The sequence below is a fragment of the Dipodomys merriami genome, unplaced genomic scaffold, assembly GCF_024711535.1.
Source record: "Dipodomys merriami isolate MVZ:Mamm:240054 unplaced genomic scaffold, mDipMer1.0.p SCAF_39, whole genome shotgun sequence".
NCBI classification, from domain to species: domain Eukaryota; kingdom Metazoa; phylum Chordata; class Mammalia; order Rodentia; family Heteromyidae; genus Dipodomys; species Dipodomys merriami.
The window spans coordinates 4258287-4272591 of record NW_027205492.1 but is presented as its reverse complement, the minus strand read 5'-3'; the positions used below and the strand labels follow the sequence as shown (position 1 = coordinate 4272591).

The following is a 14305-nucleotide window of genomic DNA, read 5'->3' as shown; positions in this document are numbered from 1 at the left end:
TACCAGCCTTCATTACATTTTGCTTTCAGGTATTTTGCCTTTTTCTTACACATTTTCCATTTGCCAACATAACCTTCAGTTGTCTTGGAAGGTAGCACTTGCATGTAAAAATAAAGTGTATTTTATCTGCAATTAACTATAGGTTAGCACTGAAATACTTCTACATACAACCCAGACGCTGCCTCTACCTACTGTGCTGGATTAATGATTCTTCTCATTAGCTTCTTAGTATGTACCTCTGCTCGTATACTATATACTACCTTATAATTCTAACACCTTGTGTTAGAATTGCTCCCCTTTACTTGTCTGCCTCTTCTGGTAGACTGTGAGTTTCAGCAAAGTTTGCCTTATGAGTTTCCAGCACAGGCTCTGTAGCTGAATAAGTAATTAGTAAAGAGTATTGAATATTTTACCCGTGTTATTTTTTCCCCTCTCCTTCCATTACCTTTAAGCTCCTTAAGGACAAAGTCTCTTTTGCTCAGATTCCCATCACCAAGAAAATTCACACACACACACACACACACACACACACACACATGCGCATGCACACACACATACACACACACACGCATGCACACACACATACATAATAAGCCCGGTAAATGTATATTTTGTTGGGTAAGTGGAAATAGCACTTCCTTCCAGGGACAGAACCCTGTAGAGTTGGAAAGCACATTCACACACATTACCTAGGTGATGGTCCACTTCTCTACTGTTCTCAGACCCTTTGCCTCTGTTGCCTTCACACCCATGTCATTAAGATCTCCATGTCAGTAAGATCTCTCCTTCTTCTCTCTTGGACAAAGGTTATTCTAGGTTTGCATTGAATAAAGACTGTGCTCCCAATTGGGCATGATCACTCACCCCTGAGGGTCAACTTCCCCTGTGAGAAGAAAGAAGACTTACTTCACTGAAGGTTCTGGTTGAACTTAGTAAACAGGAGGCTCTGGGGAAAGGTGGTTTTTTTTTAAATGCTGATACTGGAGCTTGCATTTGGCCTAGGCACTGTCCCTCAGCTCTTTTGCTCAAGGTGACTGCTTTACCACTTGAGCCAACTTTTTAGTGGCAATCCTCAGATCTCAGCCTCTTGAGTAGCTGATGTGACAGGTGTAAGCCATCAGCATCCAGCTGGAAAGATGATTAATTAAAGGTAGAACTTCAAGCATCATCCAGAGAGTAGGAAAAGACCATAGTTTATAAACAGATGAGATGGGGTGGCTCCTTATTCTGAAATTTCCAGTTCTTGTGAGCCCGACCTCTGCCCAGGCCTGTCACCTGTCAGCACCACGGACAGTTCCACGGCCTCTGCTGAATAGCAGCCAAGGGGACTTCAGTACTATGTCATCGCTTTGCTTTATGTGCCACCAGATAGCCAAAGCATGTTGGAAGAGATCTCTAACTTGCCATTTGTGTCATTCTCACCTTGATTTTAGAGAGGTTAGAAAATGGTTGTCCTAGAATCCATGAAATAATGACAATTTATTAGAGCTCATACTGGGCAAGCAGTTGACCATTAACCCTTAAAGAAGTTAATTACAACAGCTAGCATTTATTGAGTGCCAGCTATGTTCCAAAGCATTTTTACTCCTTCCTCTCCTGCTCTTGGTGCTGTCTGCTCTCTACACATTGATTTGACAAATCTTACATTTAGGGAATACGGCTTGCACCAGGCAGACAGTAAATTCACAGTCTTTCCACAATCCTTTCCCGAAATGTTTCTTGTCTACTGAAGGAAATCTTTTATACATTAAATTTTCTAACTCAGAATATATGGATTATACTGACTCAAATTTATAATCCCAGCAATTTGAAGATCAGAGGACTGCACATCAAGAGTTTTCCAGGCAAAAAGTTAGTGAGACCCCCATTTCAACAAATAAGTCAGTGTAGTGGCATAGGCTTGTGATCCTAGCCACTTGGTGAACAGGTTAGAGGAAGATGGTCTGAGGCTAGCCCTGTGCAAAAACAAGAGACCTTATCTGAAAAATAACTAAAGCAAATAGAGCTGGGAATATGGTAGAGCAATTGCGTAACAAGTATGAGGCTCCAGGTTCAAACCCTAGTACCAACAAAAATAAAAGAAGCAGTCTAAATGTGTATTTTTTTGTTGTTGTTGTTGGTCATGGGGCTTGAACTCTGGGCCTGGGCACTGTCCCTCAGCTCTTCAGCTCAAGGCAAGCGCTCTACCACTTGAGCTACAGCGCCACTTCTGGTTTTCTGGTGGTTTATTGGAGATATGAGTCTCACAGTCTCTCCTGCCCGGGCTGGCTTTGAACCGCGATCCTCAGATCTCAGCCTCCTGAGTAGCTAGGATTACAGGCGTGAGCCACCAGCGCCCGGCTTAAATGTGTATTTTGTGACCCAGAATTTTTACTTCTAGATTTGTGCCTAGAAGAACTAGGCACAAATGGTCATCAAAAGACACAAACAGGAATGTGGGGTTTTTTTTTTGGCAGAGCTATTTGTAATATCTCCATATGGTGATTACCCAAATGCTCAGCAACAATAGAATGGATGAAAATTATTTTGAGCTATTCATGTTGTACTACCACACAGCCATGAGAATGAATGAACTGTAAAGAAACCATCAGTATGGATGAACCTCACAGGCATAATGTTGAGTGAAACAAGCCTGGTAGACACTAAGAAATCTGTGTGATCTATCAAAAGTACAAAGTGGCCAACGCAGGCTGCTCTTAGAAGCCGGGAGAATGCTGTTTTTGGAGGGGAAGTGGCTGGAGGTGGACACAAGGAACTTCTGGGTCATTATTGGTAGGGTTTCTTGATCTGATCGTTGGTTTCATAGATAAGAATATTGTAATAGTTATCAAGCTAAGCCAGTCTTGGGGTTTGAACTCAGGGCCTGGGCACTGACCCTAAGCTTCTTTTGCTCAAGGCTAGCACTCTACCACTTGGGCCACAACATCACTTCTGGCTTTTTCTGTTTAAGTGGTACTGAGGAATCAAGCCCAGGGCTTCACACATGCTAGGCAAACACTCTACCACTAAGCCACAGTCCCAGCCCTGGTAAGTAACTCTTGACTGAAAGGGAGCAGAGGCTGGCCATCAGGATTCCTGGATTTTTTTTTGGGGGGGGGTCTGGTCATGGGGCCTGAACTCTGGGCCTGTCCCTCAGCTCTTCAGCTCAAGGCTAGCACTCTACCACTTCAGCCACAGTGCCACTTCCAGCTTTTTTTTTTTCTTTTTGCTTATGTGGTACTGAGGAATCAAACCCAGGGCCTCATGCATGCAAGGCAAGCGCTCTACCACTGAGCCACCTTTCCAGCCCCATGGATTCCTGGATTTTTGTGGTGATCATTGGCATGCATCCCTGTTGGAGCTTCAAGCACCCTATATACAATGAAGGGGTTGGTTTGGAAGATCCCTGCGTTCTCTCTCAATGAAATCGTTGACTTTAAGGAATAGAGATTCGGATAGCTCTAAGGAGGAGAGGAGGATGGGCTGTAAGGGTTCTTTCAGAAATGATCTGGGTTTGGGCTTCCTCTGCCTCTGCTGGGAGATACAGCCAGAAACAACATTGGGGCTCTGGGCCTGAGTGATTTGGATCCTCAACTTTCAGTATTTCATGGCCTAGACAAGGGAGGCATGGCAGGCCGAAGTTGCTGGGAATAACTAGACTAGGGTGAGATTGACTATAGAGAAAGGAATCATCTCCAGGGTTCTTATCTGACTGGAAAAGAAGGGCAGTCACTGTGGGGAGAGCAATCAAGGTGCTGAAGGCTTTGCTCCCCCTTTCTTCATGGTATAAAATAACACAATCAGCACCAGGTGTTGGAGACCCATGCCTATAATCCTAGCTACTTACCATGCTGAGATCTGAGGATCACAGTTCAAAGCCAGCATGGGCAGATAATATCTCCAATAAACCACCAAAAAGCCAGAATGCAGGCCTTGAGTTCAAGCTTCTGTGTTGGTATACATGTGCATATATACACGCATGTGCATGCATGTGCACACACACACACACACACTCACAAGCTCTTGTGTCTGTGGGGAACATCCCAGGATCCTGTGTAGATGGAGGTTCCACAGAGAAGGGATTAGATATTGGTCAGGGACTTGGAAGGGATTAGATATTGGTCAGGGACTTGGAACCTGATGACCTGGAAAATCATGTGACTTCTCTTAGCTCCTTTTCCAAATAAAGCTGATAATACTCATCTTCAATAAAATGCCCAAATGGGGAACTGTTGTATTTGTTCTCTCCCTTCCCTACCACATTTCTGGGGTCTCTCGTGAGTAATCATTTCCACACAGACACACATTTCTGTCCTTGATGTCTTGTCTGGTGTAAATGTGGACATATTGTTCATCAGCTCAAAGCCTGTTTCCTTGCTTTAAAGTTAGGATACTGCTCTTGCCTCTCAGAATTCTGATGGGGTTGAACTGCATGTCTAATAGCGCTTGGTACGTGGCAAATACTAAAAATAGTTGTATCTGTTCTCATGAGTTTTCATTGTCACTGTTTTATTGTTCTGCTTCTTGTGAACAATTGCTCTTAAGAAAAGGTACGTTAAACTACACTCATATTCAGGTATAATTGGCTGAGTAAGATTTTCTTGGTTTCATTACTTGAGAATGTGGTGGGGGGTTTTGTTGTTGTTGTTGCTTTTGGTGCCTCTCCCCCCTACCTTTCTTAGGGATATATCCTAAAAGCTAATCCAATTAAACTCAAGTTTAGTGGGGTTAACAGTGTAGGTGCTGTCCTAGGTGCTGAATGGAAGATCATAAGGAATGAGCTTGTGTGGTCAGGAGGTAGACAGGACTATGTCCCCAAATAGGTGAGGTACCCATTAGAGATGAACTGAAGATCAAGTGCCCCTAAAACTAACTTGTCACATAGGGGAAGGCTTTGTAGAAGGGATGGCATTTTAGCATTAGTTTAACACCTCATTTAGAAGGCATTGAAAGAGCCCAAAACCTAAGTTAGAGGAAAGATAGCCTCTTCAACAAATAGTGCTAGAAAAACTGGATATCCACATGCATAAGACTGAAATGAGATCTCAGTCTCTCACCCTGTACTAATATCAATTCAAAGTGGATCGAGGATCTTCATGTAAGACCTGGAACTTTGAAACAACTACAGAAAAGACTAAGGAAGACACTGGATCATATTGGTAAAGACAGGAACTTTCTAAGTAGGACTTCAATAGCTCAGCAAATAAGAGCGATGATTGACAAATGGGATTTCATGAAACGAAAACACTTCCACACTGCCCAGGAAGTAGTCATTAGTGTGAAGAGACAGCCTATAGAATGGAAGAAAATCTTTGTCTGCTATACATCTGACAAGGGATTATGGATGTTAAAAAAATTAACAGAAACAGCCGGGCGCTGGTGGCTCACGCCTGTAATCCTAGCTACTCAGGAGGCTGAGATCTGAGGATCGCGGTTCAAAGCCAGCCCGGGCAGGAGAAACCATGAGACTCCTATCTCCAATAAACCACCAGAAAACCGGAAGTGGCGCTGTAGCTCAAGTGGTAGAGCGCTCGCCTTGAGCTGAAGAGCTGAGGGACAGTGCCCAGGCCCAGAGTTCAAGCCCCACGACCGACAAAAAAAAAAAAAAAAAAAAAAATAACAGAAACAAACTTAACCTTTCCAGAATCAACAACCAATTAATAAATGGGTAGGTATTTCTTTTTTAAAAAGTACAAATAGTCATTAAATACACGAAGTGCTCAACATCCCTGGCTATGAAGGAAATGCAAATTAAAACAACACTGAGATTTCATCTAATTCCAATCAGAATGACCATCATCAAGAACACAAACAATAATAAATGCTGATGAGTAACCCTAATTTTCTGTTGGGAGGAATGTAAACGAGTAGAACCACTCTGAAAATCAGTATGGAGGTTCCTCAAAAACTAAATTTACCATATGATCCAGCAGTACCACTCTTGGGCATATTTCCAAAGCAATCTAAGTTGGGATACAATAGAAGCACTTGCACACCCATGGTCATTGCAGCATTCCTCACAATAGACAAGCTATAGAAACAACCCAGATGTCCTACAACTGGTAAGTGGACCAAGAAAATGAGGTGGATCTATACTGTGTTGTTTTATTTAGCCCTAAAGAGGGATGAAATGTTGTTTACAGGGAAATGGGATGGCACTGGAGATCAGCATATTGAGTGAAGTAAGCCAAGTTCAGAAGGACCAAGGTTGCCTGTTTTCCATGGAAGATAGACCTAAAAAGATAACTCTATACTTTAACACATACAAGATTGTGTGTAACTGTGGGGCTGTTTAAAGGGGTTGAGGGGGAAGAAAAGAGAATGCTAGAAGATCACAATTCTGATGTACATTGTATCTGTGAATAAAAGATGGCAAAATAGCAAGAACTGTTGGCTAATAGGGGAGTGGGGAGGATGGGAAAAGTGAGAGCAAATGATAGGTCAGTTTAATTAGAGTCCAGTATATACTTGTGTGAAATAGCATGGTGGGAGCCTCTTTGAACGATTAGTATACACTTCAAAATGAATGTCAGGAATATTGAAACATCTCCTGTCTGGGATATAGGCACTAGTGGCGGGGGGGGAGGGAGGATGAAGGAGGGTGAATATGGTTGAAATGCTTCATGCATATGTGTGAAAATGAAACAGTGAAGCTGGTTGAGATTGGTGTGAAAAGGGGGAGGGATAGAGGGAGAGTGATGGAGGGCGTGTGTGGTCAAGGTACATTGGTTGTGTGGACGGATCAAAATGAAGCACCTTTCTACAATTAATCTACACACATCAAAATATTTTTTTTAAGTTTAAAGTAAGAAGATGGGGGGAAATATATGTCTTTGGAGTCAGAAAGTCCTGGTTTGTAATGGAGTGGTTGTGTATGTTAATTCTTGAAAACATTAACTTAGCCTTCTTAAGGCATGTCTTGAGGTAGTAGAGTTTGAATTCAGGACTTGCCCTTACTAGGCAAGTGCTCTACCATTTGGGTCATGTCTCCAGTCCATTTGCTTTTAGTTTGTTTTTCACATAGGGTCCCATGCTTTTACCTTGACCAGCTTTGGACCTTGTTCTTCTTCCTTCTGCCTCCCGAGTAGCTGGGATTATAGATGTGGACACCATGCCCAGCCTTACTTAACCTTCCAGATCTTCATTTTCTCCCTCTGTAAAATGGTTTGCTGTAAGAAGTGAGATGGTGTCTATACAAAATACTTGGCATGGCATCTGATCCGCAGTAGGGGTGTAGCAATAACAGCCACCTTTGCTGAGTGTTTGCTGTCTGGAGAAACACATCATAACATAACATGCTATGACAACCCTAGGAATTTGGAGCTATTCCTTGTTTCTCAGTGGGAAACTGAGGCAGAGAATGATCGAAAAATCACAGATGTGGTTTCAAGTGAAACTCTGGAGGATGGGTAGAATTTTGAGAGGAAAGAAGGAAAAGAAAAGAGAGAATGAGAGAGGATAAGGACTAGGCACTGGGGCTCATGCCTGTAATCTTAGCTACTCAGGGGGCTGAGATCTTAGGATTGTGATTAGAAGCCAGCTTGGGAAGGAAAGTCCATTACACTCATTACCAATTAACCACTAAAAAGCCAGAAATGGAGCTGTGGCTTAAGTGATAGAGAGCCAGTGTTGAGCAAAAAAGCTAAGGAACAGTGCACAGGCCCTGAGTTCAAGCCTCGGTACTGGCACTGTAAAAAAAAAAAATAGAAAATTACTGAGCCTGGACCTGGTGCAGTGAGGTCCCAAGCCAGGCTGAAGCATGGAGACTGAGGGAATCCAGTAGCAGGTGAGGAGGGGAGAGAATCAGAAGAGTAGAGAGCCTCAGATGTTGGGTGCTGTGATTAAACTTAATTTGGCAGGTGATGAAAAGCCGTTGTAAGGTTTTAAATAAAATCACAGCATGACTTATGAATTTGTGTTTTACTTTCATTTACCTGATAGAATTAATACATTTTTACTGTCAAAAATTCATACGACATCAAAGCATGTGAAAGAGAAATAAAAATCACCTTCCCAATTTGCTACCTGGAATATATTTAGCTATTTAGTAGAATCAGCTGAAGCCAAACAAATATGTACCTTCAATGACCTAGCAATTCTATCCCTAGGTATATTTATGAAAGACTCAGGTGCAGATGTCCACCGAAAGCCTTGTACCAGAATAACCATGGCAACATTATGCCTCCTATCCTTGAACTGGAAGAAAACAAGTTAAAGCCTGTCACCCGAACAATGGATGAGTAGGATGTGGCAGAGACAGAGGAACATAATATAGCAATGAGGCTAACCCTGCTACACCTCCACCAGTGTGCATGGATCTCAGGTGACACAGAGAAAGCAGCCTCCCATCCAGCATGGCTGTACGCTACACACACTGAAAACCAGAAAGCGCTCATAAGCTGACATCGGAGGTCAGCATCGTGGCTATCCTTGTAAGCAAGCCTGTGCTGGGAAGATAGAGACAGGGGTGATGCTATTTCTTATTGGGTGTGGTGAACACGTTAAGTCTGTAAAAATCCATCAAGCTTTACTTATCCCCAGTACACTGTAAAGATGTGTCTCAAGTTCCCATGCTGTCAGCCCACTCCTAGCATTTTACTGTCTGAAAATTTAAATCGCCAAGTCGTTGTTGATAAATTCATGGATCCTTTGAGATGTTGATTTTATTTCTGCTTTTACAACTAAGTAGAGTTTCCATGTAAAAAACTGAAGAAAGAAAAATAAAATGTGATTTGTGTGTGTGTGTGTGTGTGTGTGTGTGTGTGTGTGTGTGTGTTTGTGTGTTTGTGTGTGTGTTGGTACTGGGGCTTGAACTCAGGGCCTGGGGCCTGTCCCTTAGCTTTTTCACTCAAAGCTTTGCCACTTGAGCCACAGCTCTCCTTCTGGCTTTTTGGTGGTTAATTGGTGATAAGAGTCTCTGAGACTTTCCTGCCAGGGCTTGCTTTGAACCACAATCTTCAATCTCAGCTTCCTGAGTAGCTAGGATTACAGGCATGAGCCCCTGGTGCCTGGCTGTGATGCTTTTTTATTTTAAAGATTAATAGAAGGTTTGTGGCCTAATTATTGGTGAGCCCTCTTCCCATATCTCTACTCCCTCTCTTCTGCATTGCCTTGTTCACGGGAGGAGGTATTGTCTGTTGCAGTGTGCCTAGAACCACATACAAGAGAAAGACTGTCCTTGGATTTTGCTATTTTGTTTCTATCATCCCTTTCCCATGAACGTCACACCTGTTTGCTATCCTGCAGTTGTACAAATCAAAAATAAAACTTTCTGATTTGGGATATATTTAGGGAACAAGAAGGGTTTTATTTTTTTATTGATTCCATCGTATCTGTGTTAAGATGCAGGTAGAAAGAGAAATGGCACTTTTTTTAAAATTAGTAACATGGGAAGGTTTTTAGAAAAATGGAAAATAGTGGAACTTCTAGAGCACTTAATGGCCTCTGTTTCCAATGTGATTCTTGGTTTCATTTTTCTCTGGGCTTTCTTCTACAACTATCATTAAATTCCTGTATAGAAAACAGCTGGTTTATTTCTAGAAGAAAGCTGCAGTGCCTCTTGAGTTCCATATTCAAACACAGTTGTCTGGATGCACTATGATCAAGAAGATGCCAGTGAAATGGAAACCCAGCCAGATGATAAGATACTGTGACTCTCCTGATCACTCTCCACACCACTTCCATCTTAAGTCATATAGACAGTGACTTATGGGTGGGTGGTGGGTGGGCACTGGTGGCTCATACCTGTGAGGAGGCTGAGCTCACAGTATTGAAATTCCAAGCTAGCCCAGTCAGAAGAGTCTGTGAGAATTTTATCTCCAATTAGTCAGAAGTGGAGGTGTGGCTCAAGTGGTAGAGTGTCAGCCTTGAGCAGAAAAAGTTCAGAGACAGTGCCCAGGTCTTGAGTTCAAGACCCAGTAAACAACATTTTTTAAATGGCCTGTTTTGTACTGTGACTCCAAAAAGGGCCTCTCTACTAATAGAAGCAGTGCAGAATTTATATTTCCAACTTCTTGGCTGCTTACCTTTGATGCTCCATTGCTGGTAAGTTGATGACATTGTCATTAAAACCTGACTCCCAGGTTAAGGGAGCGGTGCTCACCATGGCTTCTTTTTTACTCATGTGGAAAATCAAACCCGCATTAGAAATGCACTTTATTTAATCATGAAATGTGTCATTTTGAAACAAAATAATCTGAAAAGCAACACTGAGTTGTGATTTATTAGTTCATTTTAAATTAAAAAGCTCAGCTCTTGGTAAAAGAACAATTTTTTAAAAAAATCATCAAGCTCTATACTTCAGGTTTGTATGCTTCTCAGTGTTTGTCTTACACTTATATTAAAAAGTCACAAAAAATGATCCTACACACCTCCTCTAATAGACTCTCTCCCTGCAATTATTCACCATTAGCAGTTTGGCTCATATCCTCTCAGATTTTTCTATGCATATGCATAAATATAAAGTTGTCTCTCTTCCTCTCTCTCTCTCCTCCCCTCTCCACACACACACACACACACACACACACACACACACACACACACACACACACACACACACACACACACAGAGCTATCTATAGCCTTACAAAAATGGCACCATGTTTTACATACTGCCCTGCAACCTGCTTTTTTAACTTGCCTTGTATGCTGAGGATGTCATTCCATGTCACTGTGATAGAGATGATGCATCTCCACAGTCATCGGGCAGAGGGTGGCCGGGCCCCTCCAGCAGGGCTGCACTACAGCTGTGCATGCCTCAGTGTTTCTCTGAGCTGAGAGGAGCTCCTCCTCCGGCAGTGAGTGTTTAGTGAAGGATCAGGGCAGCGGAAGGGCTCACACATGTCCAGACCCTCTAGCACTACCTGTGTGATGGTCAGATGGACTCAGTAGTCCAAGACCCCAGCACGGGGCCCAGCTGCACACTAAGCCTGCGGAGTGAGGAGGGGCTTACAGAAATGGCAGAGAGGGAGTCCAGATGGGCCATCCCAGTGTTCACCACAGCATATGAACTGAGTCTGGGCCCTTTGGACCAGAGATGGAGCCCATCCCTTCCTGTCTCACATCAGCATGTTTGCCAGCAGAGACCAGCACCTTAGAGAGACCTCCACCTAACACCTAAGAGGGATAGAGGAGGCTGAGATAAAAAATCTCAGTCTCTAGTCTTCAAAGCTCATTGAACTATATATCCAAAATGATGACATTTTCTATGTAAATTAGGCTTACAAAAACTGACATTTTCAAGGTTTTACAAGATTATTATTATTATTTTTAAAATTTGAATGTTTATAAATTACATCCTCCAGTCAAAAAAAAAGAAAGAAAGAAAGATCTCAGATCCCTTGTGCTGGTCAGATCAGGCCCTTGGGAGGGGAGCAGGAGGCTGGGTGAGCAGGGCCCGGTAGCCATGTTGGAAGAGCTGAGACAGCCTGTGATTGGCTGGCAAGAAGATAGCCTGGATGGGGTCGTGGTGAGGATGGAAGGAGGTGTTGGGGTGGGGAGTGATAAACAGATGATGGACCAGCCTTGCCAGAAGGGCTGAAGGGCAAGGGAAAGGTCTGAGGCTTGTGAAATCTAGAAGCATAGAAGAACGAAACATGGAGAACATGCCTTCCAGCCAGGCTGGGGAAAGGATGTGTTGGGATGTGTGGGTTATGGGGCAGGGAGTAGGGTAAGCACTCAGTTTGGGATGGAGTGATCCAGTCAGCGAGCGATGGCCCACAAAGGGCCAGGTGGTCCAGGGTAGGTGGTGGGTGCCTTTGGCATTGTGGGACACTCCAGGTTGAGGAAGATGGCATGTCTATAAAGGCATCAGTCCCCCCAGGGAGTCCAGGGAGTGTCAGGTCTTTGTCTCTCTGTGAAGCAACCACTGCATGTCAGGCATGGTGGCCAGAGTGCTGACACTTCTCCCACTGGATCCCCATGCTCCCTAAGGTAGGTCTGGTCTCTGCTTGGACTGTCCTCCCACTGAGCCAGGCTCCCTTTGTGCTGAACCAGCCTCGGGATCTGGGTGGGACCGGCCTTGGAGGACTGCAGGGTGCAGGTGTGCTGCACACCTCAGCCTCCTCCGCAGCCCCTGGGGACTGAGCCTTTTGTCAGCTTGGGCTCCTCCCTCTTCCGGGAGAGGCTTGGTGGGTGGAGACCAGGCGTGGGGCTCAGCTCCCGCTCGGTAGGGAGGTCACACACCCTGGCAGACGTTTGCGTCCCATCTGCAGGTACCTGTGCTTGGACCTGAAGCCCCTGCGAGGGGGGCGTTTGTACCCTTTACCCCTCCCCCTTGTGTGTGTGTTGCTGTGGGAGGGACTCCTTCGTGTCTGTGAGTTTGATTCTGAGAGTGAACATGTATGTTTCTGTGGCTTTGCCTCTCTAGCTGCTATACAGAGAGGAATGAACACAGGAATAGAAATGGGGATACGGGTGGCTGCATTTGGTGGTTAGGGGAAAAAAAAGATGGAATAGCGTGGAAACAGGAGCACCCCCACCCCTAACATACACATGTGGTCTCTCCAGAGGGTGGGCTCGGGCTTGCTGTGGATGTGTGTCCAGCATACACACATTGACATGTACACCCACTGTCTGTCAGACACACTGGTGGATGGAGACTTGTGAAGGGGACACAGAGACATGTATGTGTATATTCCCTCGTGCGTTGCTGTGTGTTTTTCTTGAGTATGGGAGTGTCCATGTATCTTCCAGCATGGGTATATGTAGAAGACAGAAACGTGTGCGCCAGGTTTGGAATCTCTATACATGTTTGTTTAACTCTCAGGACTGCGGGGGATAGGGGCGGGGATGATGACGCTGCCGCTGAGCCAGGAGAAGGCCAGTGGGCTGTGTCATGGCCCATTTAGCAGGAGCAGGAGGATGGGGCTTGACTTGAGTGATTGCTTCCTGTAGTGGGTCAGTCAGCAAGCATCTATGAAGCTCTAGAGACCTGCCAGCCTGCCACTAGACTATTGAGACTCTAGTCCCTGTGGGACAGGCAGGCTAGAAAGCTACTGTAATTCCAAGGGAGACCGCTAGGGCCATATTCTGGCTCCCTTCCACCTTTTGGATGAGGACCAGTCCCTGCCCATTCTGTATCCTCATGGTCCACACTGATGAGGGGAAAGCAGGAGCAAATGCCTCATGGTGGCTGTGAGGATGAAGATGGTTCTCAGGGTGACACTGGTCCATTCAGTGTCATTAATTGAGCATCTACAATAAGATAGACTCTGCTCTTGGTGCCCAGGCTTCCAGTGGTGAACACAGTCTCATGCCCTCATGGAACTCACCATCATGAAAGAAGTCACCAATGTGTGATGGAGGAAGACCAAAGCAGGGGGTCAGGGCCTAGGTGGGTGGGGACAGGGCTGTGTTCTGACAGGGCCCAGAGCAATCAGAGACTGTCTCAGTCAGCAGCATGTCAACACAGGATGGAGGGGAGGAGTGAGCTGGGGATGGGAGAAAGACAACAGCAGGAGGGAACTCAGGACAAAGGCCATCTTTCCTCGTAATAAACCTGTTGTTGTTCTGCTGTACAGTTGAAGAAATAGAGGCTGAGTGACTCACCCAGAAGTCTCACTACCAGGGTTTGGTTTCTGAGGTGGTGGTCTGAATCAGAGATCACCAGTTGAGGGTCATTTTTACCCTCTAGGAGATATTTGGCAATGTCTGGGATATATCTGGACTGGGGTGCCACTTACATGTAGCAAGGAGAGGCCAGGCAAGCTGCTAGGAGCGCTGTAGTTCACTGTAGTGCCTGCAGCAAAGCAACATGGCACCCATAGTGCCAGTCACACTGATGTTACAAAGGCCTGGTCTGGATCCATGCAGAGTCCCTGACAGAGAGTACAACACATAGTAGGTGCTTGGTAAATAGTACGTGGGAGAGGAGGAAATGTGAATGTGTCTATCAGTTAACAAAGCTCAGTGGTGCTGTGTGGGTGTTGAGTTGGTACCAGGACAGGAATGCCCCAAGTGGACTCAGGGGTGGGATGAAGAGGTTGGTGGGCTGGGTTTGGGAGCTAAAGGTGGGCCACTACTAGCTCCTGAAACACTAACCTGATGACTGCCTCTCTGTCCTCCTTGTCCCTGTGTCTCTCCCTATCTCTCTTGGCCTTTCTGCCCAGCAGGAGACAATCGGAGGCTGAAGGGGGCCATCCAGAGGAGCACAGAGACAGGCCTGGCCGTGGAGATGCCCAGCCGAACGCTGCGCCAGGCCAGCCACGAGTCCATCGAGGATAGCATGAACAGCTACGGCTCAGAGGGCAAGTGAGTATAGGACTCACACCTGCCCACCGGCCTCTGGGCTTGCCCACTGGGGGAATGGAGGAATGAGTAATCACAC

The 14305-nt window shown here is 45.1% G+C and overlaps 1 protein-coding gene across 1 annotated transcript in view; it reads left to right on the top strand.

Annotated features, from left to right (window-relative positions):
• Rims4 (regulating synaptic membrane exocytosis 4) overlaps positions 1-14305 on the top strand; it is a 58407-nt gene that overhangs the window by 24080 nt on the left and 20022 nt on the right. The window contains exon 2 of the mRNA XM_069989828.1: positions 14091-14229. Within this exon, the coding sequence (XP_069845929.1) occupies positions 14091-14229 (139 nt within the window). The remainder of the gene's footprint in view (positions 1-14090; positions 14230-14305) is intronic.